Source organism: Eumetopias jubatus, unplaced genomic scaffold (assembly GCF_037043125.1).
Source record: "Eumetopias jubatus isolate StellerSeaLion01/CBP00866 unplaced genomic scaffold, mEumJub1_p1.0 scaffold_12, whole genome shotgun sequence".
Lineage (NCBI taxonomy): Eukaryota > Metazoa > Chordata > Mammalia > Carnivora > Otariidae > Eumetopias > Eumetopias jubatus.
This window is the reverse complement of record NW_028274818.1, coordinates 274,819-301,939: the sequence shown is the minus strand read 5'-3', so window position 1 is coordinate 301,939 and position 27,121 is coordinate 274,819. Positions and strand designations below refer to the sequence as shown.

At 49.2% G+C, this 27,121-nt stretch overlaps 1 protein-coding gene across 5 annotated transcripts in view; it reads left to right on the top strand.

The window, feature by feature from the left end:
- Positions 1-21,555, top strand: part of GATAD2B (GATA zinc finger domain containing 2B) — an 88,755-nt gene extending 67,200 nt beyond the window's left edge. For all 5 annotated transcript variants that reach the window (XM_028090093.2, XM_028090092.2, XM_088016948.1 and 2 more), the window contains 10 exons: positions 6,431-6,766; positions 10,547-10,676; positions 12,085-12,216; positions 12,501-12,632; positions 13,074-13,244; positions 13,760-14,075; positions 15,042-15,244; positions 16,142-16,252; positions 16,405-16,522; positions 17,482-21,555. In XM_028090093.2, the coding sequence (XP_027945894.2) occupies positions 6,431-6,766; positions 10,547-10,676; positions 12,085-12,216; positions 12,501-12,632; positions 13,074-13,244; positions 13,760-14,075; positions 15,042-15,244; positions 16,142-16,252; positions 16,405-16,522; positions 17,482-17,615 (1,783 nt within the window). In that variant the 3' untranslated portion in view covers positions 17,616-21,555. The remainder of the gene's footprint in view (positions 1-6,430; positions 6,767-10,546; positions 10,677-12,084; positions 12,217-12,500; positions 12,633-13,073; positions 13,245-13,759; positions 14,076-15,041; positions 15,245-16,141; positions 16,253-16,404; positions 16,523-17,481) is intronic.
- Positions 21,556-27,121: the final 5,566 nt, after the last annotated feature.

Sequence of the window (27,121 nt, the reverse complement as noted above, 5' to 3'; positions counted from 1 at the left end):
TCCATTAAGATATTTTTCAGTTTTAGGTAACAGAAACCCTAGCTCAAACTGGCTTACACATTATTGGCCTGTGGAACTGGAACCCAGAAACTGGCTTCGGGGCAGTTTGATGTGCGGCTCAGCTCTGTGACTAGTCCTGTGTCAGTGCTGCTGTGCAGTATCAGCTTCATCTGCCGGCTGCCTGCCTCCCCTCATGTCTCAGGGTGCTGCCGGTAGCAACAGGCCAGGATGGCGTCGTCTCACAGTCACATTCAGAGGAAGAGAATGTAGGACCGGATAGGACCTGGTGACCAAGATTGAAGTCAGGAAAAGTCAGGGAAGATTCCCAGGCTTCTAGCTTTTGTCTGTGGATGAATTCAGTTCTCTTCATTGAAGTGTAAGTAAAAGAAGCAGGCTATAAGAAGGCAGAGAAGATGGGTTCATGTGAACATCCAGGTACTTATTTTAGTTACATGCACATCTGTCTCCTATCAGAATGAAATTGTTAAAAGACAGTGACCTAGGGGCACCTGGTGGCTCACAGGTCATGGTCCCAGGGTCCTGGGATCGAGCCCCGCATCCAGGCTCCCTGCTTAGCAGGAAGCCTGCTTCTCCCTCTCTCACTCTCCCTGCTTGTGTTCCCTCTCTTGCTGTATCTCTGTCTCTCTGTCAAATAAATAAATAAAATCTTAAAAAAAAAAAGACAGTGACCTAATCTTTTTCATCTTTATTCCTACCAGCTAACCGTGAACTTGGCATATAGTATACTTAATATTTGTGGGGGATGGATGGATGTGCACATTCATGAATACCCAACACTGCTTCCCAAGATTACCCAGCTTTGCTACATCAATCTGTATAACAGACTTTTGAAGTGAGCTAGTCCTGCATAGGAATCCCAGGTTCACTGTCTAAAGCTTTATAGTCCTAGGATACTTGATTTAACATTTTCCCATCTGTAATGTAGGGATAAGACCACTTAGTAACTTGTTGAGATTTAAATGAGAACACATGGGGCGCCTGGGTGGTGGCTCAGTCCGTTAAGCATCTGCCTTTGGCTCAGGTCATGATCCCAGGGGATGAGCCCAGCCCCATGTCAGGCTCCCTGCTCAGCTCTCCCTCCCCCAGCACATGCTCTCTTGGGCTCGCTCGCTCTCTCAGATGAATAAATAATCTTTTAAAAAGGCAAAATACAACACTTATTTTATAGAATTTTTATTTTAAGCAGGCTCCACACTGAATATGGGGCTTGAACTCACGACCCTGAGATTGATTAAGCAACACATGCTCTACTGTCGGAGCCAGCCAGGCACCCCTACTTTGCAGAATTTTTGTTTTTCTTTTTTGGAGAAGAATTTTTGTGTGATAAATTTACATTGAATATTATTTTCACAGCTTTTTTTAAAGATTTTATTTATTTGACACAGAGAGAGAAAGAGACCACAAGTAGGCAGAGTGGCAGGCAGAGGGAGAGGGAGAAGCAGGCTCCCCGCTGAGCAGAAAGCTGGATGTAGGGTATGTGGGCCTCGATCCCAGGACCCTGAGATCATGACCTGAGCTAAAGGCAGACGCTTAACTGACTGAGCCACCCAGGTGCCCCTGTGTTCACAGCTTTATTGGAGTATAATTTTAAGTCTATGTTTTAGTGATTTTTTTTTTTTTTTTAGAGATTTTATTTATTTACTTAACACAGAGTACAAGCAGGGGGAGTGGCAAGGAGAGGGAGAAGCAGACTCCCTGCTGAGCAAGGAGCCCGACATGGGGCTTGATCCCAGGACCCTGGGATCATGACCTGAGCCAAAGGCAGACGTTTACCGACTGAGCCACCCAGGTGCCACCAAGAACTTTTTCTTTATTCCCATTACATCATAGCTCCTCACTGCCCTGCCTCCACTTGCAGTCACAGGTAGCCTCTAATCTACTTTCTGTCTCTCTGAATTTGCCTATTCTAGGTATCTCATGTAAGTGGAACCATAAAATACTTGTCCTTTTGTGTGTGACTTACTTCAGTTTGCATGTTGTTTTCAAGATTCCTCCATGTTTTATTGGATTTTGAGGCAGAATGGCTAGATGAGTAAAAAGCAAGTAAGGAAAATTTTGGTCCGAGTTCTCAAGGCATCTCTTGGGAAAGACTACTTACCTTAGACATTTGAAATAATCTGTTTCTGGGGCACCTCGGTGTCTCAGTCGTTAAGCGTCTGCCTTCAGCTCAGGTCACGGTCCCAGGGTCCTGGGATCAAGCCCTGCATCGGGCTCCCTGCTCGGCGGGAAGCCTGCTGCTTCTCCCACTCCCCCTGCTTGTGTTCCCTCTCTCGCTATGTCTCTATCTGTCGAATAAATAAATAAGATCTTTTAAAAATATATGTTTAGGGGCCCCTGCTCCACAGGAAGCCTGCTTCTCCCTCTCCCACTCCCCCTGCTTGTTTTCCTTCTCTTGCTGTGTCTCTCTCTATCAAATAAATAAAATCTTTAAAAATATATATATATATATGTTTAAAAAAATATGTTTCTGGTTTCTGCCAACTTCTAGTGTATCTGTTTATTTCATTGGAGTATAATGGGGGGGGGTATTTGAGCAGTGTTCAACTGTTTATATAAGCATCTGAGAAGCCAGGATGATGATGGTGTCCCAGACTCCCTTCAACTCTAGGTTATTGAAGTTTTGTTGCTTTGTTACATATTTTCAGTGCTCATGAATATAATTTGTCCCAAAACTTGGAACACTGTGCCATATTAATTTGCATTTATATGTCTTGCTGTGTTCCTTTCTGGAGTATTTTTTGCATCTAGGTGTATGATCAATTGAGTAACAGACTTTTCCCACCTGCAACTTCCCAGTGGACCTCTCAGTATGAGATGTTTTGTTTTTTTAAAGATTTTATTTATTTGTTTGAGAGAGGGAGGGAGAGGGAGAAGCAGACTCCCCACAGAGCAGAGCGCCTGATGAGGGACTCGATACCAGGACCCTGGGATCATGTCCTGAGCTGAAGGCAGACGCTTAACTGACTGAGCCACCCAGGTGCCCGTCAATATGAGATGTTGATCAAGTTCCCTGGAACACTGTTACTGTGGAGTTGGGACTTAACTTTTGATGTTCCGTAGCATTCAGCTTTCCAGTTTCCACCTTGTGGGTATTTTTCAGAAGTAAACCACTTCAGAAATAATGTGTATCAAAATACCAGATCTTTAGGGGGACCTGTAGCCAAACACTGTTTGTATATTCTATAATATGTCTCCTATCTGAAGCTGTTAAAACTAAGAGGTTATGGAGAAGTTGGAACCTCATGCGCTGCTGGTGGTGACGTAAGATAGTAGGGCCCCTTTGGAAAGCAGCCCAACACTTCTTCTAAGTGTTGAACAAAGAGCTACCATGCAGCCCAGCAGTTCACTCCTAGTTCTTTACACAGGAGAACTGAAAACATGTTCATACAAAAACTTGTACACAGAAGTTCATAGCAGCATTGTTCATAATAGCAAAAAGGGGAAAAAACAAGTGTCCATCAGTTGATAAATGGATAAACAAAATACATCTATACAAATGGAATATCCTTTGGCGATAAAAAGGTACAAAGTAATAACACAGGCTACAAACATGAATGAACCTTAAAAACATGATGCTCAGTGAAAACCAGTCACACACACACAAAAAAACCCACGTATGGTTCCATTTATATGAAAAGTCCAGGGGTGCCTGGGTGACTCAGTCAGTTAAGCATCCAACTCTTGATTTCGGCTCAGGTCATTATCTCTCAGGGTCATGAGATCAAGCCCCACATCTCCCTCTGTGCTGGGCATGGAGTCTGCTTAAGATTCTCTCCCTGCGGGGCACCTCGGTGGCTCAGTCGTTAAGCGTCTGCCTTCGGCTCAGGTCATGATCCCAGGGTCCTGGGATCGAGTACCACGTTGGGCTTCCTGCTCGGCTGGGAGTCTGCTTCTCCCTTGCTCTCTGCCCCTCCCCCACCCCCACTTGTGCTCGCCCTCTCTCAAATAAATAAATAAAATCTTTGAAAAGAAGAAACATTACCCCAAAATTCAGAGATATGGCTTCTGATTTTTTTCTGATCTCCAAAATGTCTGTTTCCTTTTGTTGGATTTTTTTTTTTTTTTTTTTTTTTGGTCTCAGGAAAGGATCAAATAGCTCTTATTTTATTCCTCACTACAAGAAGGAAGATGCCGCAAACACAAACCCATTTTTCTTTGCAAGAGTACCAGTTAACACTGGCATTTTTCTCTGTCCTCCTTGAGTCTGTGAATTATTGGGTCTGATCTCATGTTTTAGGTATAGAAGTCATAACCCTAGGGTATAGAAATTAAATTTTGTTGAGCATCTTCTGAGTCCCCACTTTTACAGATAAAATTGAGATTTAGGGAGGTAAAGTAACTTATTAAATATTTGACCTTATAAAAGTAATTAGCAGTTTGATCCTATGTTTCTATGACTCAAAAAATGTTCCTTCCAGTGCCTCATTGCTGTTTCCTACCAGGAAAATAGCCCTGGATTTAAAAGTATGGAAGAAATTCTCCATTTAGATTTTGTTAGCATGAAAAATCAAAGTGAGAGGGAAAATGTTAATTTTCTTGCCTTTTATATTTTTTTGCATAAGTAGAGAAGGTATTACCTCTTACCAGCCTAAACACCTGAGTCTTTCATTAAAGCCAAGTATCTTTTTTTTTCTAAGTAGGCTCCATGCCCAGTGGGCTTGAACTCACAACCCCAAGATCAAGAGTCACCTGCTCTACCAACTGAGCCAGCCAGGCACCCCCTAAAGCCAAGTGTCTTAAGATATTGAATCTTTGGGGGCGCCTGGGTGGCTCAGTTGGTTAAGCGACTGCCTTCGGCTCAGGTCATGATCCTGGAGTCCCGGGATCGAGTCCCGCATCGGGCTTCCTGCTCAGGGAGTCTGCTTCTCCCTCTGACCCTCTTCCCTCTCGTGCTTTCTATCCCTCATTCTCTCTCTCTCTCAAATAAATAAATAAAATCTTAAAAAAAAAAAAAGATATTGAATCTTTGGGCGCCTGGGTGGCTCAGTTGTTAGGCATCTGCCTTTGGCTCCGGTCATGATCCCAGGGTCCTGGGATCGAGCCCCATGTCAGGCTTCCTGCATTGGGCTCCTGCTCAGCGGGAAGCCTGCTTCTCCCTCTCCCACTCCCCCTGCTTGTGTTCCCTCTCTCGCTGACTCTCTCTGTCAAATAAATAAAATCTTAAAAAAAAAAAAAAAGATAGTGTATCTGTAGAGACTTGCTGCATCTAGATAACTGAGGCTTCCCGGGCACCTGGGTGGCTCAGTTGGTTCAGCGACTGCCTTCGGCTCAGGTCATGATCCCGGAGTCCCGGAATCAAGTCCCACATCAGGCTCCCTGCTCAGCAGGGAGTCTGCTTCTCCCTCTGACCTTCCCCCCCTCTCATGCTCTCTCTCTCTCTCATTCTCTCTCTCAAATAAATAAATAAAATCTTTAAAAAAAAATAGATAACTGAGGCTTCCCATTAAATGCTCTTTATTTCATCTTTCTCGTAGTCCTCCATAAGATAGGCCAATTAAAGATATGCCTGGGTGACTTGAGGAACTTCCCCATTCATAAAAGATTCTTTTCCAGGAGAATTTGGTATGATAGTTAAAACCAACGTATCTGGGACACCTGGGTGGCTCAGTCTGTTAAGTGTCTGCCTTCGGCTCAGATCATGATCCCAAGGTCCTGGGATCAAGTCCTGAGCCCCTCTGCCGCTCCCCCTGCTTGTGCTCGCTCGCTCTCTCTGACAAATAAACAAAATCTTTAAAAAAAACCAACAACAAACCAACGCATCTGACTTTGAGCATACAGACACAAAAAGCCAGTCACAAAAAAAAAAATGTTTATTTTCTGAGAGATGTAGGCTTTTAATGGACCATCCAGGTGAGTGTAGTGGTGATATAGTAAGGACCTCAATGACTAGAAGGTAGTTGAAGTTTAGTTTCCACTGCTAAAGTTGACAATGGAGAAATCTCCTTTAGTATAGGTGTTTTGGAAAGATAGAAGGTAGGTTAGCTCAGTGACCTTTGAAATTCCATGTATCTATGATTATTTTTTTGAAGTAAGCTCTGCACATAATGTGGGGCTTGAACTCACAACCCTGAGATCAAGAGTTGCATGCTTGGGACGCCTGGGTGGCTCAGTCGGTTGGGCGTCTGCCTTCGGCTCAGGTCATGATCCCGGGGTCCTGGGATCGAGTCCCACATCGGGCTCCGTGCTCCGCGCGCGGGGAGCCTGCTTCTCCCTCTGCCTCTGTCTCTCTCTCTCCGCCTCTCATGAATAAATAAATAAAATCTTAAAAAAAAAAAAGTTGCATGCTTTACCAACTGAGCCAGCTGGGTGTCGCTGTGATTCTTCTGAGTACCTCTTCCACTCACCCTAGTTCCTTACAGACTGTTGAAGGGGCTGGGTTCTGATCTCACTTGTATTCTCCTTTCCGTAGGATGGATAGAATGACAGAAGATGCTCTTCGCCTGAACCTGTTGAAGCGGAGCTTGGACCCAGCGGATGAGCGAGATGATGTCCTGGCTAAGCGACTCAAAATGGAGGGGCATGAGGCCATGGAACGCCTGAAAATGCTGGCACTGCTTAAACGGAAGGATCTGGCGAATCTTGAGGTGCCACACGAGTTGCCCACCAAGCAGGATGGCAGTGGTGTCAAGGGCTATGAAGAGAAGCTCAATGGGAATCTCAGGCCTCATGGAGACAACAGGACTGCTGGAAGGCCCGGCAAAGAAAACATCAGTGACGAGCCTGTGGATATGAGTGCGAGGCGGAGGTACGGCACTGTTCAGCTGCCTCCTGCAGTGGGGTCTCCTCATAAATTAAGCCTGTGAAAATGGGATGAATTCCAGTGAGAGGAGGTGCTTCTTGAAAGAAGACATATGTGTGCCATTTGGCTTGACCATGAATTCCTCTCACTTCCAAATGAAACTTGGTGCCTCATATATCAGCTTAGCGCGGAGAATCCTGTAGTTAACACCCTTAAGATAAAGGTCATTTCTGGATGAGGGAGGCACCGTAGAGCTGGAAGTGAGATGATGCGGGCTTCACTCTTAGGGCCATTTTAGGAAGGCAGCGGACTTTCCTTCAGGTCACCTTTAGAGTTTTAGAATCTGTTTGTTACGGAGTCCCCACTTCTGTTACATCCAGAAGCATGGGCCTAGCTTCTCTTTTGTGAACAAGGAAATTGTCTTCATGTGCTAATTCTCTGCATTCTTGCTTTATGCCACTCTCTTCGACCTCTACATACACATAAACATACACGCACACATGTGCGTGTACACTCTCATGCACACGTTTTCACAGGACTTTTTTCTGGTGTCTGTCAAGGCTGAGTGCTTGAAACAGTGAGAGGTACCGACTGAGGGTGACGACTTCCAGGACAGTGAATCACAGTGTAGACAATCCTTGCTTTAAGAACATTCAGTTTATTAATAGTTCAGGTATAGCTGATAGGGCATGAGAATGATCCTTTAGTGTCCACTTGCCCTTCAGCTGGCCTTGCTGAATTTGTCTATGACTGAAGGGGGAAGAAAGGGACAGTTAGAGCCTTACCTGGGATTCTTTCTCTAGCTTTAATGTTTACTTACTATTACTGTCCCAGGATTATTTTTTTAAACCACACCCAGTGAGGGAACATTCTTTTTGGTAATAGCATTTAAAACCCTTAGGAAACTTTAAATAAATTCCCTATTGGTCATAAAAGAGGAGAAAAATCCTTGGGTAGCTTGGAAGCTGTATGTAGTGTCAGCAGAATATTATGAAAATAGATTAATTCCGAGATCCTTTGGGGAAAAAAGAAAGCAGATGAATGAGATCATGCCCCTGAGCAACCCACTTGCCCATAGCCACCGTCACCCTTCTGGAGCAAGTACTGATCCTACTTGGGAGGAGGAAGACGACAAATATCGGATGGTTCCTCGCATCCCGAGTTGGCCCTGAAAATGCATTTTTCATAGAAACATTGCTGTACATTTTGGTGAGATCTCAGTAGTGCTATTAATTGGTATTAAATAAATTTTCAAAATTCTATGTTGGAAAGTCAGACTGCCCTGAAAACCCTACCATTGCATTTAATTTTATTTTAGGGATGAACTTTTGAAACTTGATCCTCTGGAAACCAGGAACTGTTTTTTAATGGTCTCCAGGAAAAAGAGGGTTAATGTAAACTATCTAGATTCCCATTCTACATGGAAAAATAGGCCCCATTGGCCCCTGCCGCTCTTCTCCCCTTTCACCAGATATACTGACAGTTATTTCCACTTAGCCCCAGGCTTTTTATAAGAATGAACAGGATTGATAGATTGTTCAGCAAGAAGAATAACAGTGTCTTTATCTGGATAAAAGAAGACAACTTAAAAGCAGAAAGAATGAAGAGCCCCTCCCATCAATGATAGCCACATCATAATTGCCTAAATTTTTTTTTTTTTGCCATCAGTTGGGCAGGTTACAATGTATATGAAATAAGGCGTGTGTGAAACCACTGCTTGCTTATATTTTGGAATGCTAGAGAAACATGGCCATTTTCTTTCTGTTGTTTTTACAACTGGAATGAGGATTAGAAGTTACATAGCTTTTGGGAATCTGCCAGTCTGGGTCATAAGTGAGGTCAGCAACAATTCAGGGTTTTAGTAATCTCCAACAGGTAAAGTTTCATACTTAAGAACACCAAATAATGTAAATCGTATATATATTTGGGAAAGTAGCAAAATAATTTCTGTCCCCGGAAGGCTTAATTAATGAGACCAGAATCTCAAGTCAGATGTAAAAAAACAAAGAATGAAACAAAACTTGACTTGGGTTTTGCCTTGCCTGTGCTGTTATCTATTGTGGGTCTGATTATATCCAGGAATAAAATATCATTTAGTTAGGGTTATTCTCAGATACAACTCCTTGATAAATGCTGCTTGGTTCCAGTCTCCATCCAGGAATGTCTCTACCTGTCTTGTTGCTGAGCAGTCCGTCAGCAGTGGGTGCCATTCATTTGAGCAAGGAGGAATTCTTAGAGATAATATTGATATATGTATTCCAGCCAGGACCAGAATGGAAGGAGCTTTGGACTGTTGATGTAAATAAACATTGGGAAATCAAGTAGAATTAGAAATCCACCACATCTCAAAATTAGTCATCTGTGTTAGTGTTAGGGATGGGAGACCGGGATGAAGGAATATAGAAATGAAAAATGAAATCACCAGAAAATAAAATCAAACACTGTGAGGCCTGACCATTATTCCAGCAACTTGGGGTCAGAGAAAAACGGGCTCTTCTCCTTCTCCTGGCTTCTTTTTCTGTAACCTTACATCCTCAGCTTGCCATCTGTGACGAGTGGTTATAGAGCAATCCAGACGAATGTCATAGTTCCCAACATAGTCACACATGTCACTCTGTCCCTTTATTCTATCTTCTCAGCTAAATTTGTTTGATTTTACTAACTCTGTTTTACCCTGTTGAGAAATTGGATGTTCACCCCATCTAGGCAGGGTGCCCTGTTCAAAAAGTATCTATGACCCGACAGCTGGGAGAAGAGACCCAGAGAAATGGTAGAGAGGCTCACAGGACTAAAGATCTTTGGGTGTTAGGGATTCGAGTTTCATGTTTAAGTTACAACTACAAAATTGCTTTAGATAATATGTTTTTCTAACTACACTGAAGATCTCGAGGAAGTAGGTTCTGGGAAGATATCTTTGAGTTAAGAAATCAGAGAGTTAGAAGATGTGGTTATTGATTTGGGAACCTGAGGCAGTTAGAATGTCCAGAATTCGGTGCCATTTTTTATCATCTTAGAAAAACAAGTATGATGCTTTTATGGCTAGCCCCAAAAGACCAAAACTACAATTGTCTAATAAATAAGATTGGGAATACAGGGACCCAGTGTGGAAGGTTTAGATTTCAAAGTCGTTTCTAGAGAGTTTCTTGCTGCGGGAAGATGCTAAGTGGCAGTCTGGCAAGTAGATGCATTTTGGAGTTTCAGTCCTCCAGAAGGCTGTAGACTTGGCACTGTCCATTCCTTCAAGCAGCTGACAACAGTACCTTCTTTTGCCTTAACTTGTGACAGGACAGACTACCATTAGGGTTGTGATAAAACCTCCTCTTCTGTGAATCCTCATTTAGCCAGGACCATGGTGTTATGGGCATAATGAGCTTAGGACCCTCGTTAGCACTGTGCCCCCCCCACCTTTGCCCTTCCAGCTAGCTGTTTCTTTCTTGAGCCTCTACATAACTAATGAGACAACCCAAAGGAGAGTGAGATATAGGGGAAACATTTAGAATTTTGATTCAGATCAACGTGATAACACTCACCTCTTATTCCCATTTCTGAAGCCAGTCACTGTGTGTGTGTCTTGTCCCTACACAAGGAAATTAGACGGAAAGTACTGTGACTGAGGCTTTAGCACCACTCCTGTCTTGGTATTTTCTTCATCCTAGGATTTGAATCCCCTGGGTGCATTGGGACAGACCTAATAAGTTCCCTTGAATTTCTTTGTTCAGTAGGAAAAAAGTTTTAACTTTTCTGTGAACCTTCACTGTTGAAATACCTTAATATTTTCTTGTCTAGTGAGCCAGACCGAGGAAGACTGACTCCCTCCCCAGACATCATTGTTTTATCTGATAATGAGGCTTCCAGTCCCCGTTCCAGCTCCCGAATGGAAGAAAGACTCAAAGCAGCCAACCTAGAGATGTTTAAGGTAAAAAAAAAAGAGAGAAGAAAGAAAAAATATCTTTCTTCATTTTTTGCTCCTCCTATTTTAAGAGTCCCAGTTCTGTGTTTTTATAGTTTACTTTTTTAATCTAAGTAATTACCCATTGATGAAACTTTTTATAAGTGATTCTCAACCTCAAGGGCATGCCCTTTAATTTTTTAATTTGTTTTATTTTTCAAAGATTTATTTATTTTTATTAGAGCACAAGCGGGAGAAGGGGCAGAGGGAGAGAGGGAATCTCAGGCAGACTCCCCACTGAGTGCAGAGCCCAACATGGGGCTCGATCTCACGACCCTGAGGTCATGACCTGAGCTGAGATCAAGAGTCGGGTACTCAACCAGCTGAGCCTCCCAGGTGCCCCTAAAGATTGTTTTTAAGATTTTATTTATTTATTTGGCAGAGAGAAAGCACAAGCAGAGGAAGCGACAGGCAGAGGAGAGGGAGAAGCAGGCTCCCTGCCGAGCAAGGAGCCTGATGTGGGGCTTGATCCCAGGACTCTGGGATCATGACCCGAGCCGAAGACAGATGCCTGACCAACTGAGCCACCCAGGCGCCCTGCCCCTAAAGATTTTATTTTTAAGTAACCTGTACACCCAACATGGGGCTCGAACCTGCAACGCCCAAGATCAAGAGTTACATGTTCCACCTACCTACTGAGCCAGCCAGGCACCCCAAGGGCATGCCCTTTTACAGGGAATTAGAACGGAGTGAAGAGGATAGTTTGACAAAGCTTATTCAGTATAACTTATCTTTGGAAAATACGAAAACAAAACTTCATAAGTCACATAAACTCTTGGCTGGAACCACTCTATCCTGGTTCTCATAATATGAAGGGATTCCTCAGTTTTTATGTATATCTAGAAGAAACTTGGCTTAAGAAGATCCAGAAACATTATTTTAAAGGAAAGCAGTGTCGGGTGCCTGGGTGGCTCAGTCCTTAAAGCTTCTGCCTTCGGCTGAGGTCATGGTCCCAGGGTCCTGGGATCAAGTCCCGCATCGGGCTCCCTGCTCAGCGGGAAGCCTGCTTCTCCCTCTCCCACGCCCCCTGCTTGTGTTCCCTCTCTCGCTGTGTCTCTCTCTGTCAAATAAATAAATAAAATCTTTTTTTGAAAAAAGGAAAGCAGTGTTTCCCTGTGGCCATTCTTCTGTTTTGCCAGAAATCTGGTTGATTATGATTTATATGTGGTCTCTCCTTTCATTCTGTAAGCATTTTTTGAGCACCTGCTGAATACCAAGCGCTGTGCTGGAATCCAGGGACACAAAAATACCAGTCCCAGTGCTGCTTCTGCTTGGTGTGGAAGATGATTTCAGACCGAGAAGAAGAGATCATCTTGCAGGAAGGGACTCTCTGTCTGGGTGCCTGCTCCCATAGCTAGCCCTCCTGTCTCCTTAGGGGAAAGGTGTGGAGGAACGGCAGCAGCTCATCAAGCAGCTGAGGGATGAGCTGCGATTGGAGGAAGCCCGGCTGGTGCTGTTAAAGAAACTGAGGCAGAGCCAGCTACAGAAAGAGAACGTGGTCCAGAAGGTATTACGCCCTAGTAATACGGGTCTGGGTTTGAGAATGGACTCCCCCAGGTAGGTTCGGTTGGGTGGCCCATTCTTCTCTGGTTCTATGGTTTTTAGTTTCTAAGAATAGTGACTTTTTTTTTTTTTTTTTTTTTTAATCTTAGGCTTTAATCAAGAAAGCCTTGATTCCATTTTTGTCATTTTTCCTCTGGTCAACGGAAGCTTTATTCCAACAAGGAATTTTAAAAGTCTGGGAGTGTTCCAGATTTCTGCCTCTGTTTCATTGTCTTTTCTCTCTCTCAGACCCCAGTTGTGCAGAATGCAGCATCCATCGTTCAGCCGTCTCCTGCCCATGGGGGACAGCAGGGCCTATCCAAGCTTCCCTCCCGGCCTGGGGCCCAAGGGGTTGAACCACAGAGTCTGAGAACATTACAGGTATGTGACGCACCTTGGGGTCTTTGTGTCGGAGAGCCCTGGCTATCCCATCTCTGGTTTGGGACTTTTGTGACAATTCTAGAAGAACCTGGCCATAGTAGGGATGCTGTTACTCAGTCCTGGGTCCCTCCTGGCATGACTTGGTATGTGGTACTAGGTGGCATAGTAGGGTGAATAATCCTTATCTTCCCATTGTGGTTTTTCTTATCTGGATGTTTCTAGCTTAGCCCATTTCCATCTAGGGTTAGATAGCTTATACCAAGTAAAACCAGGGAATTCCTACCGCTAATCAGGATTTACATTGATGGTACATTTATTCCGTAGATCATTAGACAAAATTACCCACTCTGTGTTTCCACTCAGCTATGTGTTACAGACAGTGTTAACCTCATTGGCGTTTTACCAGCTATGACTACTTCTTTTCCTCTTCTCCCCCTTCAGGGTCACAGTGTCATCCGTTCAGCGACCACTACCACCCTCCCACATATGTTGATGTCTCAACGTGTTATTGCACCAAACCCAGCCCAGCTACAGGGTCAGCGGGGCCCACCCAAGCCAGGCCTTGTACGCACCACAACACCCAACATGAATCCTGCCATCAACTACCAACCGGTAAGAGAGCCCTCATGTGGAAACGGAGAAGTCTTTTATTGCATTCCCTGTTGAAAGGACCATAGTATTTAGGGGTTTGGACATAGAGAAGCTGTAGGACAACCCAGGGTAGTTTTGGTGGAGCTTGAATTGACAGCAGTCCTGAAAGTGGTAGCACAGGGGAGTTCCCTGAGGACAGGAGTGGACAAAGGGAGGCTGTACAGCAGAGCAGCGGTGAGCCTGACACCTGCCTGGAAGAAAGCAGGGGCCTGGGGAAGAAGAAGCATAAGGACAAAGGACAGAGAGCATCCCCTTGTTTTCAGCTCTCAGCAGTTGTCAGTCCTAGCCACTATCATTCTCCTTTCCTGTGTGCTGGAGATCTTTTTCATTGAGGTTGGACACCTCCTATCTTTTCCTGAGTTTTGGGAGAGCTAAGCAGTCCAGACGAGGTTCAGATAATGTTTTCTGCCATGAAAGCAAGACTTGGTCCTTGCTCCCACATCCCGTCACTGACCCCTGTGCTCCCTGCATTCCAGCAGTCGAGTTCTTCTGTTCCCTGCCAGCGCACAGCATCCTCTGCCATCTATATGAACCTTGCCTCCCACATCCAGCCAGGGACCGTGAACAGAGTGTCCTCACCACTTCCTAGCCCCAGCGCCATGACTGATGCTGCCAACTCCCAGGCTGCAGCCAAATTGGCTCTTCGCAAACAGCTGGAAAAGACACTCCTGGAGATTCCACCCCCTAAACCTCCCGCTCCCTTGCTTCACTTCCTGCCTAGTGCAGCCAATAGCGAGTTCATCTACATGGTGGGCTTGGAAGAAGTTGTACAGAGTGTCATCGACAGCCAAGGTGAGGCTACTTCCTCTGGTCAGTCTTTTATCTGAGCAAGAGGCTGCCAAGCCTGATTGACAAGTGACCTCTCCTTACTCTTGCCAAACCACCTGTCATTCGTTATTCAGAGGCTGTTCGGGAGCAACATAGCAGAAATGCTTTTTGTGTGTCTATATAGCTTAGGCTTCATATTTTTACTGTATTTTGTGTATCTTGTATAGTTTTTGCAGTATATTGTTTAGTTCTTTTCAACGGTGCCTAGCATGATGTATGCATAATTTGATGAGTAGAACACTTACTGTTGATGTCCGTGTTTGTGTGGCATTGTGCTACATTATCATGTTCAGTCCCTGCCGTTTGAGTCCTTAGAGTTGAGAAAGTAGACTTACTGAAGGAGATAACTCTGACCACATAAAAGCTGTGAAGCAGCCCTGAACCAAACTGTGAAGTATTAACACTAACAGAAGTTGCTAAGCCTGAATTTCCAAACATGGGGACTTAGGGGGACACCTGACAGTAGAAGAAAGTGCCTGAAAGTATTGACTCTAAACAGATCACAAAGTGAGTGATTCAGACATTGATAGCTAAAAATTGTGAATGTCTGGGCCGGGGATCAGTGCAGTCTGACGTAAAAAGATGCTATGAAGCAAAAGTGTTGGTGGAGTTGGATGGATCCAGTGTCCTCTGAATGAAGCAGGTTTCTGTCTCGCTGGCGGACGAGGAAGTCAGGGAGCATGGGTTCTTGGGCCAGTTTTGTCATGAGCAGCCACGCTTCTCAGACTTGGCTTCCTCGTCTGTGAACGGGGTGCTGTGCTCTGAGTTTCCTAAGGTGACGTTGTTACAATTGAATGAAATAAAAGTATTTTCTAAATTGTAGAGTCTCCTTCTTACTTCAGCAGAATAATCTTCTGAAAAATTGATTTGATGAAGAAACAGGAGGTGGGGAATGTGAAAGCCCTGATGATTCTTTTTGTTGGCATCTAGGCAAGAGCTGTGCCTCACTCCTGCGGGTTGAACCCTTTGTCTGTGCCCAGTGCCGCACAGATTTCACGCCCCACTGGAAGCAGGAGAAGAATGGCAAGATTCTGTGCGAGCAATGTATGACCTCCAACCAGAAGAAGGCTCTAAAGGCTGAACACACCAACCGGCTGAAAAATGCTTTTGTTAAAGCCCTACAGCAGGAACAGGTAAGAATTCTGACTTCTCACCAGCCACCTGCTCAGGTTGGCTTTTCCCAAAAGGTAGTTCTTTCTAGTTTTAGTGGAGTCGTCTGTGTGATCCCCGCGGGTCCCCGACGACCTCGGCTCCTGGTACCTCAAGGCCCGGGTTCCCTGTTTGTTTGCTTCCCATTTCCATTTGACTGTCTCTGGTTGGGCAAGAGCACAACGACAGAGTGGTCTGGGGTGGGGAGGGACAGAAGGCTCAGATGTGGCTTTCCATCCCTAGTGGCACCAGAGAAGTCCCTCCATTCACTCAACTTCATTTCCTCCTCAAACAAATGGATTTTGGTGGGAGGGGTTTATACCCGAACCTCTTGGAGAGACAGAGTCTCTCTAGTCCATGTTTGGCAAGGAAATGACAGTGGAGAGAGAGAACTGTGACATGGCCCAGGGGAGAGGAGTGAGTGGACCTGCCCTGTGGTGTTAGCGGAGTCAGGACACCCGGGAGAGGGGAGGGTGTGTTGGGAGGCTTGGACCCTTCTCCTCTATCCCGTCTCCACCCCACCACTCATCAGACCCCTTTGGGTAGCATCACGTATCTTCTGGAAAATGGGTAGACAAGAGTCAAAACTAAAACCTCAGTAAACTTGTCGGCGTTCATCACTCCAGTCAGCCGGTTGCCACCACCCAGGCCTCTCCTGCTCGAGTCTGAGCACCAGCTTTCCTGGACAGACGGATCCCCGAATCAGCGAAGCAGTGTTGGCTGCTTGTGCCCAGAGATCTTAGCGCACCTACCCCACCCAACTCTTGCCTTTTCCATATCCCTCCTACTCGCTGGCAGTGTTAGAGATAAGAAGACCTCTAGGTTTTCTGGGTAGGAAATGGAGTACTGTCCCGCCAAGTTGACCTGATGACTCCCGACAGGAAATTGAACAGCGACTCCAGCAGCAGGCAGCCCTCTCCCCCACTGCGGCTCCAGCCGTGTCCAGTGTCAGTAAACAAGACACCATAATGAGACATCATACGCTTCGGCAGGTGAGGTTCTCTGGGAGGGCTCATCAGCTGTTGGTCCCATCTTGTCCTTTTTCGGTGGGAAGTCATTCTCTTCCGGGCTCCCATACCCTTCCCTCCCCCTTGTCCCTTCGGTGGCGGCTGCATTGTGATCCACCGTCTGCTCACCGTTGCAGGCTCCACAGCCCCAGAGCAGCCTGCAGCGTGGCATACCCACCTCTGCCCGTTCCATGCTTTCCAACTTTGCACAGGCGCCCCAGCTCTCTGTGCCCGGTGGCCTCCTCGGGATGCCAGGTAAGAAGTGCTGCTGGGACCGGCTCCCTGGGCAGACAGCTGCCACTTCTGTTTCTGCTCTCTCTTTAGGCCCCCTCCCTTCACTCTGTTATTTGGCACGTGTTGGCTAAATTCATAAAAACATTCAAGACACAGCACACTGGGGTTTTGTTAGTGAAAACGGCCCAGTCCCTGCCCTTCCCGGTTCGCTGTCTTGTACGCCCCGTTGGGCGTGTGGTTGCTGATCTCTTGGGGAGAAGAGCAGGGTGCTGTTTGAGAATGGAGGGATGCTGCTTCACAGTCGGCAGCCCCAAACCCAGAGCAGATTCCGTGAGTGCATCTCTTTGCTTTGGTTAATGCCCTCTCACCACTTTTCTTTTTTTTTTTTTTTTAATATATTTCCATTGGCCACTTCAGAAATTGAGATATTATTTTATTTATTTATTTATTTGAGGGTAGGGGAAGGGGCAGAGGGAAAGGTATAGAGAAACTTTTTTTTTAAAAGATTTTATTTATTTATTTGAGAGAGAGAGAATGAGAGAGAGCACATGAGAGGGGGGAGGGTCAGAGGGAGAAGCAGGCTCCCCGCTGAGCAGGGAGCCCGATGTGGGACTCGATCCCGGGACTCCAGGATCATGACCTGAGCCGAAGGCAGTCGCTTAACCAACTGAGCCACCCAGGCTCCCTCACCACTGTTTTCTGACTCTCCCACCTCTTCAAGACCGTGCTTATTATATTCCTGGTAGGACCGAAGTGTCAAGAAGACCTTGCTCCCTAAAAGCTGGGGTGCAGAGGGGCCGTTGGCCGCTGACATAAAGCTTCACTGAGTCTGCACAGGTGCAGACAGCTTCTGCAGCTTCCTCCCCAGCTCCAGCTCTGCGCCCCCAGCTGGCGCGGTCCAGAAGGTTCCACCGCCTCTTCTAATGCCTGCCCCTCCCCGCCCCCCCCGCCCCCCCCCCGCTTTTGTCTCCTGGGTCCAGGTGTCAACATCGCGTACTTGAACACCGGCATTGGAGGACACAAAGCTCCCAGTTTGGCAGACCGACAGCGGGAGTACCTTTTAGACATGATCCCTCCCCGGTCTATAGCGCAGTCCATCAGCGGGCAGAAATAACGCCCGCCCCTCGTGCTGCCCAGCCTCGAACCCTCTGCCCCCTCCCGTCGCCCCCAACGTCCGTCGCATGCAGTGCCTGTGCTGGTGCCTACCATACACGGAAAACAAAACCGAAACAGAAGACGACCCTAGAAACCGACAGGAAAACGCGCGCCTGCCCCACCGCCCCTTCCTCCCACTGCTGCGATCCTGCTGCTCTTGTCTTCTCTCCAGTTTCCGCTCACAGTGAGGTGCTCTTCGCCTCTGGTAGAGGTCAGAGTGAGGTCCTGGGGAGACATCTAAGCCCTCTGACGCGTGTTTCTAAAGTTTTTATGCTATAATTATTGTCATTTTTAACGATGTTGTGTGTCCTCCCTTTGTTCAGTGGACGGTTAAACCTTTTTATTTTCCCTCAGTATTTTTCTTTTTCTCTTTTCTTTTGCCTTTTTTTTTTTTTTTTTTTTTAACACAGATGACGTTCAGATAAATGACAGGAGCATTGCAGGGGGTTCCCCAATGGGACGTGACTGGGAGTGTTGGGGGCAGAAATTTTTAATGCACTTGACCTGGGGTGGGGTGTTGGCATCAAACAGAGGATGTCAACCCCGGGTGTCTCTGGTCTGGACAGTCTGGGAGGCAGTGTTCATACTGAAGTTGGGCTCTGAGAATGAGGGGAAAGATCCTGGAGGGAGAAGCTTTAATCCACAGAGAAGGGGGCAGGGACATATGAGGACAAGCCAAGAGGAACGGAGGCTGGTCCTGGCCTCCTGGATGCTCTCCTGGTCCCAGTGGAGATGGAAGTCTCTTCCAGGTCAACTAGCCCAAAATTATTTCATCTTACTTGCTTTGTAAAATTCTGCCCCTCCCCCCTGCCTTTTTAATCCTAATCTGCTCCTGGCAAGAGGGAAGCGCAGCCCTGTTGTAACTGAGTTAGTTGGTGTCCTAGAAGTGAGACAGAGGAGGGAAGAGATAGACTGGGGGTGGGGTGGGGAGACGAAGGGCTTTGTCTCCCAGCAGGTGAGACCCCATCTGTCTTTCCCTCCACCCTGGGTGCCAGGTGCCAGGAGGGGAGGGCAGGGAGGCCTGACCAGCTCGGAGTCCGGCACTAAGTGCAGTACCAGCTGCCCAGAACCAGACACCTCTCGTTAAAACCAGCTCTGCACCTCTGTGCAAAGTAGCTGTTGTCGCCCCCCCCCCCCAGAACTCTATTAATTTTCCTTTTGTGTTTTCAGCTTTTTCTTAAGAGCTACTAATGTAGAGAATGAACTGAATTGTGCAATGTTGCTGTTCTGGGGTCAGGGGAGGTTAGCATCCCATCTGCCCACACCCTGGGGGCGGGGGGCAGGGACCAGGCTGGTTTGAGGTAAGGGAAGCCCCTTCAAGGTGGGGGTTTCTGCTCTCCTGTAATGTTCACTCACCTGCCTGTGCCGCTCTAGAAGCTGCCAGAGTGCGGGGAAGGGGGGAAGGGTTACTTGGAGCAGAGAGGTGTGAAGATGAGTTTGCCCTTGAAAGCCACCTGGAAAAATTCCCCCACTTTTATGTTAAGAAATTAAATAATTTTTTAAAGTAAGAAGGCACTTTTAAGATTAACACACACACACACACACACACACACACACACACAAACTGCACACCTTCCCCATAAAGTTTGGGGGTTGGGGGGGTGGAGAAGGAGTCGGGATCAGGCTCAGTACCCCCCTCTCCCATACCCCAGAGCCACTGCGGGTTACTATACTGGCCCTACGGGCCTCCCTGGGTTTTTTCTTTCCTCCCTTCCCCCAAATTCATTGAGCACTTAATAAAGGAGCAGAGATGCAGCCTGTGTCTGGGCTCCCCCAGTGGTGAAGTGATCTGAAGCTAGATGCTAGTAACAGATGATGATGGGGCTGTTCGGAGTATTTTTCAGGGGGAATATGGTACCCCTGACTGTAAGTGGTGGGAGAGGGAGGGGGTTATGAAACTGGGTCTGGGATTATTTTAAAATTATATATATATATATAAAGATATATTCTTACATCTTTTCTTTACCCTCTGTGCTTTGAAAGCACTGGATAAATCGTTTGGTTTTGCTTTTCTCTCTTCCACGAATTTGGAAGCTCCCCCCTCCCCCCCGCCCAAGTCATCTTGCCTTGTGGCAGGTCTGTCTAGCCTCTTCCACCCCGCCCACCACGATGAAGTGCCATTTCTGTTATGTCTCCCCTCCCCCAGCTCGGAGGTACCAGGCGCCCAAGCCTGTCACTTGAGATTAAAAAGTAAGGAACAGAGAATGTGCAATACCGTCTGGTTGGGGGCCATCCCTGCCCTGAGCTGAGCCTCCTCCCTGGGAGCCAGGCCACCTTTGAATGGGGTTTGGAAGTAGGATGTGTAGACAAGAGGGGAGTAGTGGGGAAGGAATGCCCAGCCGAGTGCCTGCCAGGGTGCTGAGGTAACGGGTGGACGGAGGACAGGGGGAGCCCTCCCTGCTGCTGTCCCCTCCGGCTCAGTTGCGCAGAGGCTGCTCATTGGCCAGTACAGCTCCGTGGCCCTTTGCTCAGTCGCTGAGGTTTGATTTCTTACTCCTCCCCATTTTCATACCCTTCCCTGGGATTCGTGATGGGGGTGAGTTTTCCTTAATCATGGTGAAGTATTAGCCTTCCACCTCCTCCCTCGCTGCCCACCCCCATTCTTCTGTCTTCCTTGTTTCTCTAGGTTTTCATCACTGATCACCTCGTGTCCCTCCGAGTCTCTTGTTGCTCTCCATCCCCCGGCTGGGCCCACAGACACTAAACCTCATGCCTAAAGATGGGAGGAAAACGCTCTGTTCAGAGTTATCCTCTCCCCCAGGGCTCTGAAGCTCAGGGGGTGATTAGAGTGAGGACCCCCTGGTTCTTCCTGGCTTCCTCCGTATCCAGAGGCTCTCCAAGTCGTGGTTTATGGACAGTGGCTTACTCCCTAGACGCCCAAAATGAGTAGATGAGCAGGAAAGCTTGGGTAAAGCTGAGGGACAGAGGTCCTCATTTGTCAATTTTTTTTTAATTTTTAATTTTCATTTTCTATTTTTGTCATTTGACCACAGCATCTGGACTTTCTCCATCCCTGGAATAAGTATTTTTCCACATTTTTGGATGTATGTATGGTAGACAATTTTTTTTTAAGACACAAAGATAAATGTTTTCCTGCTTTGGTTACCTTTCCTTTCCCCTTTAAAAGGACTTAGCTATAGAGCCGCTTTGTAAAGATGCTTCTTGGTATTTTACTTTTGCCCCTTTCCCCAAGCACTCCTTCCCCCTAACCCTCCTCTCCACACCCCACCCCACCCAGCCCTAGGCTCCCCTGCCCTCCAACAAGACCTTCATTAGCTTATGATACTTGCTGCCGAGATGTTATAACAAGGACTCATTTCGTGTATATAAGCTATTTCTTGATCCATTTAAAAGGAATTGTACATTGTGTAGGAAAAAAAAAAAAAACCTGAAAAAGAGAAAAAAAAGCCCTCGCCATGGATATTGTGAAACTGTGTTATGTCATTTTGTAATGTGCCCGTTTGTGTATGATCCGTGCAAAAGGGTTTCTGGGGAAGGGGCGGGGGTAGGGAGGCAGGGCTGTGGAGGGTGGGGCGGGGAGTGGGCCGGGCCCAGCACACTGAGACTGGCGGCTGCTCCAGCCCCATCCCTCCTTAGAGATGCCACCTCCCCCACCACCCACCCCTAATTTGTGCCTTGCCTCCCGCCCTGGAGTAGTCCTCCGGGTCACCAGCACTGCCTTGGCAGAGCCCACTCCCTACCCTAACCTGCCCCCCTCCCTACACCCCAGCATTAGGTGGATACTGTGGGGAAGTGCTGGGGGGTCGGGAGGTAGCCGAGGAATGGGGCAGTTCCCGGGGGCATTGAAACCAAGTATTATTATGAATTGTAACTGTATTTGCACTGTTTTTTTTCCTCTGATTGCATCAGCATATATACAATATACCTATATAACAAAATTCAGTGTCAAGCTTTCTTATGCAAGGGATTTCCCCCACCCCACCCCCCCCAAAAAAGAACCTAGTTCCATGGGTCTTTGAGAGTAGATTATCAAGGGGTGATAGGATTTTAACAAGTCATCCTAAGAAAGCCTCACGTACGGAGCCACATACATCTGCACACGGTTTTCGGCTTCGTAAAAATTGGGGTGAGGTGGGTCACCATGAAAGCTAGAGTTCCTGGTCTGGGCCGTGGAGAGTGAAGCGCCACAGCACACGGGGTGGGGTGGCAGCACCGTCCGGAGACCTGGGGTCTGGCCCCGGGCTTTCCCACTAACTTGCTTTGTGACCTTTGGTAGAGTTCATTTTCCGGGTCTCGGTTTTCTTGTTTGTGAAGTGACAGGGGAGATGACCTGGCCACCAAGTGTAAAATTCTACCTTATGCTTCCTTCCTCACCTACAAAACAACAGCTTGAGGTGGGGAAGGTGTGGGGCTGAAGATGCAGGGAGGACACCTACATGTTGAGGTGCAGTGTGTGACCATGCCCGTGAGGGCTGCCAGGCCCCTGCCAATACTTTGGTTTTGGGAGAGGCAGCAGAGTGATGTCTAGACATCAGGAGACCTGTGACTGCTTTGCCCTCAGACCCTCGACCCCATCACAAGCAGCCACAGGGCCCTTGGGGTGCTTGAGCAGTGGTGCCCGGGCTGGTGGTCTAGTCACGCACACCCTTTGTGAGCTGCAGGGTGCAGAACTTGCCCATCTTCTTGATGACAACGTAGCAGAGCTCAGATGCACCCCAGTTCTTGTCTCCTTCAGAACTCACGTGAGCCCTTGCAGGCGGCTCCCCACAGCCTGGGCTGAGGCTCCCACACTCCAGGCTCCTAGCCGGGGAAGCCTGGAGAGAATCTGGGAAGGTGGCTGAGGCCTGGTGAAGGCTGGGGCAGAGCAGGGTTGGGGCGGGGAGCGGGGCTGGGGCGGGATGGGCCTCTCTGAATGGGGGTGGGGGGGGCAAGACCCTTTTGCACAGGCTCTAAGTTTCCTTTTTTTTTTTTTTAACTCATTCTGATTTTCTGCATTGTGTTTGGAAATTAAAATGAAAAAACTAAGACCAACAGAAACTGGTTTTCAAAAAGGCAAATACACTCCCATCTGTTTCAGATGCTGCTGAGCATTTCAGCAGTAACAGATTCAAATAATAAGCTAATTTTTGGAGAAAGGATTAAAAGAAAAAACTTTGTAATATTTATCACTTGCAAGCTATGTTTAATAAAGAAAGGAATGGTTTCTAAACTTCCCTGTGGCTCGTGCTTTAGTCCTGGCAGGCAGGAGTGGTGGCAGTTTGGTGGGGGAGTTCCAGGGGTGATTGGGGGAGGAGCTCTGCCTGTGCTCCCTGCAGGTTTGGGGTAGCTTTGGGTGCCCCCTTTCCTTCCAGTGGTTATTGACAGCCTTTGACCCCGCACTTTCATGTGGAGTTGGTGTTCTAGAAGCCAGTGACCTGATGACTGAGGGTCTGACACTATTGGGAAGGAGGCTGGGTCCCCAGCTGTCCTTGGCCCTTCCCGTCGTACTGCTCCGGTCTCTCCTGGTCACTGAACCCTCCGTAGTGTGCTGGTTTCCTGGGGTGGCGGCCTTCGGAGCGCCTCCACTGCCCTGCGGCAGTTCCTTCATCCGCACGCGGCGTCCTCCGAGTTCTCCTTCCAACCCAGAGTAGTAACCAGATCCTAATTTATTTTTTCCATTTGGCTTTTTATTTCCAACAAAGCACTTCGGTCAAGGTCCACCCAGAGGTTGAAGTTTGGGGCTGGGTTTTTTTTTTTTTTTTTCTTTTAACTATGCACTTAAATTTAAATCCAATTAACATATTATGTATTGTTAGTTTCAGAGCTAGAGTCAGCGATTCATCACTTATGTACAACACCTGGTGCGCATCCCCTCATGTGTCCTTAATGCCCATCACCCGGTGACCCTGCCCCCCACCCCTCCCCTCCAGCAGCCTCCAGCAGCCCTCCGTTTGGTTCCCTGCAGTTAAGAGTCTCTCACGGTTTGTCTCCCTCTCTCTGATTTCGTCTCGTTTTATTTTTGCCTCCCTTCCCCTATGATCCTGTTTGTTTTTTTTTTTTTTAAGATTTTATTTATTTACTTGACAGAGAGACACAGCGAGAGAGGGAACACAAGCAGGGGGAGTGGGAGAGGGAGAAGCAGGCTTCCCCGCGGAGCGGGGAGCTCGACGCGGGGCTCGATCCCAGGATCCCGGGACCATGACCTGAGCCGAAGGCAGACGCTTAACGACTGAGCCACCCAGGCGCCCCTATGATCCTGTTTCTTAAATTTCACACCATACTCAACACCTAAGGAACAAATAATCCAGTCAAAGAATTGGGCAGAAGACATGAACAGACATTTCTCCAAAGAAATACAAATGGCCCACAGACACATGAAAAAATGCTCCACGTGAGGCTCGGCATCAGGGAAACGCAAATCAAACCCACCATGAGATCCCACCTCACACCAGTCAGAAGTCAGGAAACGACAGGAGCTGGCGGGGATGCGGAGAGAGTTTGGGCCTGTTCTTAACGCCTGGGTCCCCTGCTGCATCTGGTCGAAACCGGCCCGTCCCTTCTGCAGAAGGCGCAGATGCGCCGCGGCAGGACCAGCCGTGCCGAGGTCTCCGCATTCTGCAGGGGCGCAGAGGGAGACGGTTCGGGGTCCTCCTCCAAACCCCGGGTTTTCCTTCCTCCAAGATCCTCCCTCCTTTGGTACCACACAGGATAGCCATGGAGGGCCGTTCTGGGGCTTTGGCTTCGGGGTGTGGTAGGGCTGGGTGAGGCGGGACAGTGGGGTCCTGGGTGCTGCAGGCCAGCAGAGAGCAGAGGGGAGGGAGACGTGCTCTTCAACACCCGCATTCGAGGGGCACCGAGGGGTGGGGTGCTCCACAGCCTCCCTGCTCCCTCCACGAAGGATTCACAGCCACCACAGGCCCAGCGCCAGCCGCTGTCTCCTCTCAAAAATAGAAATCAAACGGGGAGGGGTGCTCCGCCGCCCACAGCAGGGCCAGGGCTGCGGATCTGGAAAGAGGGAGATGGCTGTTCGGTTGCTCAGAGAAGCAGCTCCCATCAGCTCAGATGTTCAGGACTTTCATGGTGTTGGGACAAAGGGCAGGGAGCTCCCTTTGCCCACTTGCCCACTCGAGACTATGAGAAGTGCGGGCTGCCTGTCCCTGGGTCTCAGCTCAGGCACAAGGAGACGGATGTCAGACTAGGGGTCCTGGCCGGGAGGTAGAGGTGAGCCCCTTGCCCTGCTCCCCGCCTGAGGAGACCCCTGAAACTATACGTCTTTGGGTAGGTTCATATCTGGATCAAGAGCATACCCTGGACGGGGTTATGAGGCAGGTGTAACGGTGTCAGGGATGACTCCCAGCTGAGCTTGGTTTAATCTGAGGCTCTTTAGTGTGTTGGGGAGAATGACACCCATTTCCTGAGGGGGAGGGAGGAACAAAGAAACCACACGGTCTTCCCTCCCTCTGTGGTCAGGCCTGCACTTCGGTGGAGAGGAGCGGAGGGACCCGTGGTTCTTTCCAGACTCCAGGGTGATGGCACAGGGGAGGTATTCTCTGGTGGGCCAGCTAGTGCCATCAGGGGGGAGCCCGCTTGGAGGGCCCTAGGCCAAGGGCGGCTGTCCCAGCCACGGTCAGGCCTCAGCTCCGGGCCTCAAGCACACCACTTGCCCCACCCACTCCGCGCCGGTGAACCACCCCCTCACCTGGAGGATGAGTTCGGTCTTCTCTCCCCGGAGCCTGACCTCAGTGGTCCCCAGCTCGGTCAGAGGCAGGCAGAGGCAGTGCCGAGGAGCACCCTTGGTACCCCGTCTGCAGAGGAGGCTGCCCAGATAGGGACCTGCCTGGGGCCTCCCTCCGGCTTAGCACACTCCCCGTGGGCAGAGGGCACAGGCAGCAGCCGCCTGGCTCTGGCCCACTTCTGCCCGCTGTCCTCTGCCTGGGCGGGGCACGCTGTCTGCCCACCAGGCCGGCCCTGCTCCACAGCTCTGGGAGGGGTGGCCGGCTCTGCCTCTCTGCTCTGTGGCCCCCGGCCACAGTATGCAGATCGTCTCCAAGCAGCTTTGCAGGTGCTGTGGGCAGCAGAGCCGCGAGGCCCACAGGGACACCACAGCCCCAGGCAGCGGGGGGCTCCCATCCCGACTGCAGGAGCACCCAGCCTTGGACTCTGGACACAGTGCCATCCATCAAAGCCCAGCCCCTCCGCCTCCCTGAAAACTGACATCTGTGGGTCCTATGGGAGGGGCCTGCGTGCCCCCGGCCTGCCACCCTCCCACTGGACCCCACCTCACACAGGAGACAGCTGCTGAGACCCTGTCCGTAGCCACTGAATGCCTGGAGCTGGATCTCATACAGGGCGGCTGGCTCTGCGGAGAGCAGCACACGGGGAAGGCCGCAGGGCTTTCTGGGCTGGAAAGCTCAGTGCCTGGCAAAGGACACGGAGAAGGGGGCCAGGGGGCCGAAGAAGGGTCAGGGCCTCACCCAGGTCTGTGCAGAGGAAGGGGTGACACTGTGAGGCAGGAGCAGGGGTCCCTTGAAACGAGCAGCTGGTGGAAGAGCTTGAGGCCATGGATGGGCCCCCGGCTGGGGTGGCAGGAGCCGGGAGGCCTGCACGCCATGTCGGTGGAGAAGCCTAGGGCGGCGGAGGCTGCAGAGGACATGGAATGGGCTGGTCTGCGGGGCTGGGGAGGCTGCCACTCACCACGGTCCATGGTGGAGGCGTCCCTGGAGGTGGAGTCCCGGCTGGCACCCTCCGCTGAGGAGGCCCGCACGTGGGTGGAGTCGGCTGTGGTGGGCGCCAGGCTGGGGGAGACATGCTCAAAGCTGCCTTCGCCCACGGCCTCGTGGAGTTCTGGGCCAGCTGTCTCTGAGGAGCAGAGCAGCTTGGCAGCTTAGCACCCCTCTTCCTCAACACAAACATCCCCCACTCCACAAAGGGGGCATGAAGCCAGCCAGGTCTCCACAGAGAGCAGGGAAGGGGCTGCAGAAATCGGAGCTAGGATGAGAAGGGGCGCAAGGGCATGAAGAGACACCAGGGTCACAGACCCAGAAGCCCAGCAAGGACCCAGCCAGGTCTGCCGATTGCGAGGAGTGGAAGGAACTTGCCCAGGGGTACCAGCCATCAGGCGCAGGGGTGGCCAGGGATTCCTGTCTGCCCACCCACACCCCACCTCCCACAGGCCGGAGGGTCGGTACATAGCCAGTGATGTCCCTGTTGGGGGCAGGTGGTTCCCAGGACACTGGAATGACAGAGATGGAGAGGGCCATCCCCTGCAGCCCCCTTGGGGCAGGGCGTTGCCCTGGGTCCCCTGTCACAGCCAGGCAGCCGCTAGCCTGGCGAGAGCCTGCACTGTTCTCGGCCACACATTGGTCGATGGCCTTGTCCTCCTCTGAGAGCCCCGCCAGCGTCAGTGTGCTAGGGAAAGACCTGGCAGCCGGGGGCTCCTTCCTGCCCAGCCCCCTGCCCCGGTTAGGTGGCCCTAAGGAGGGGACTTTCTCTCTCAGAGACCACAGACCTGTCCAGGGGCAGGAC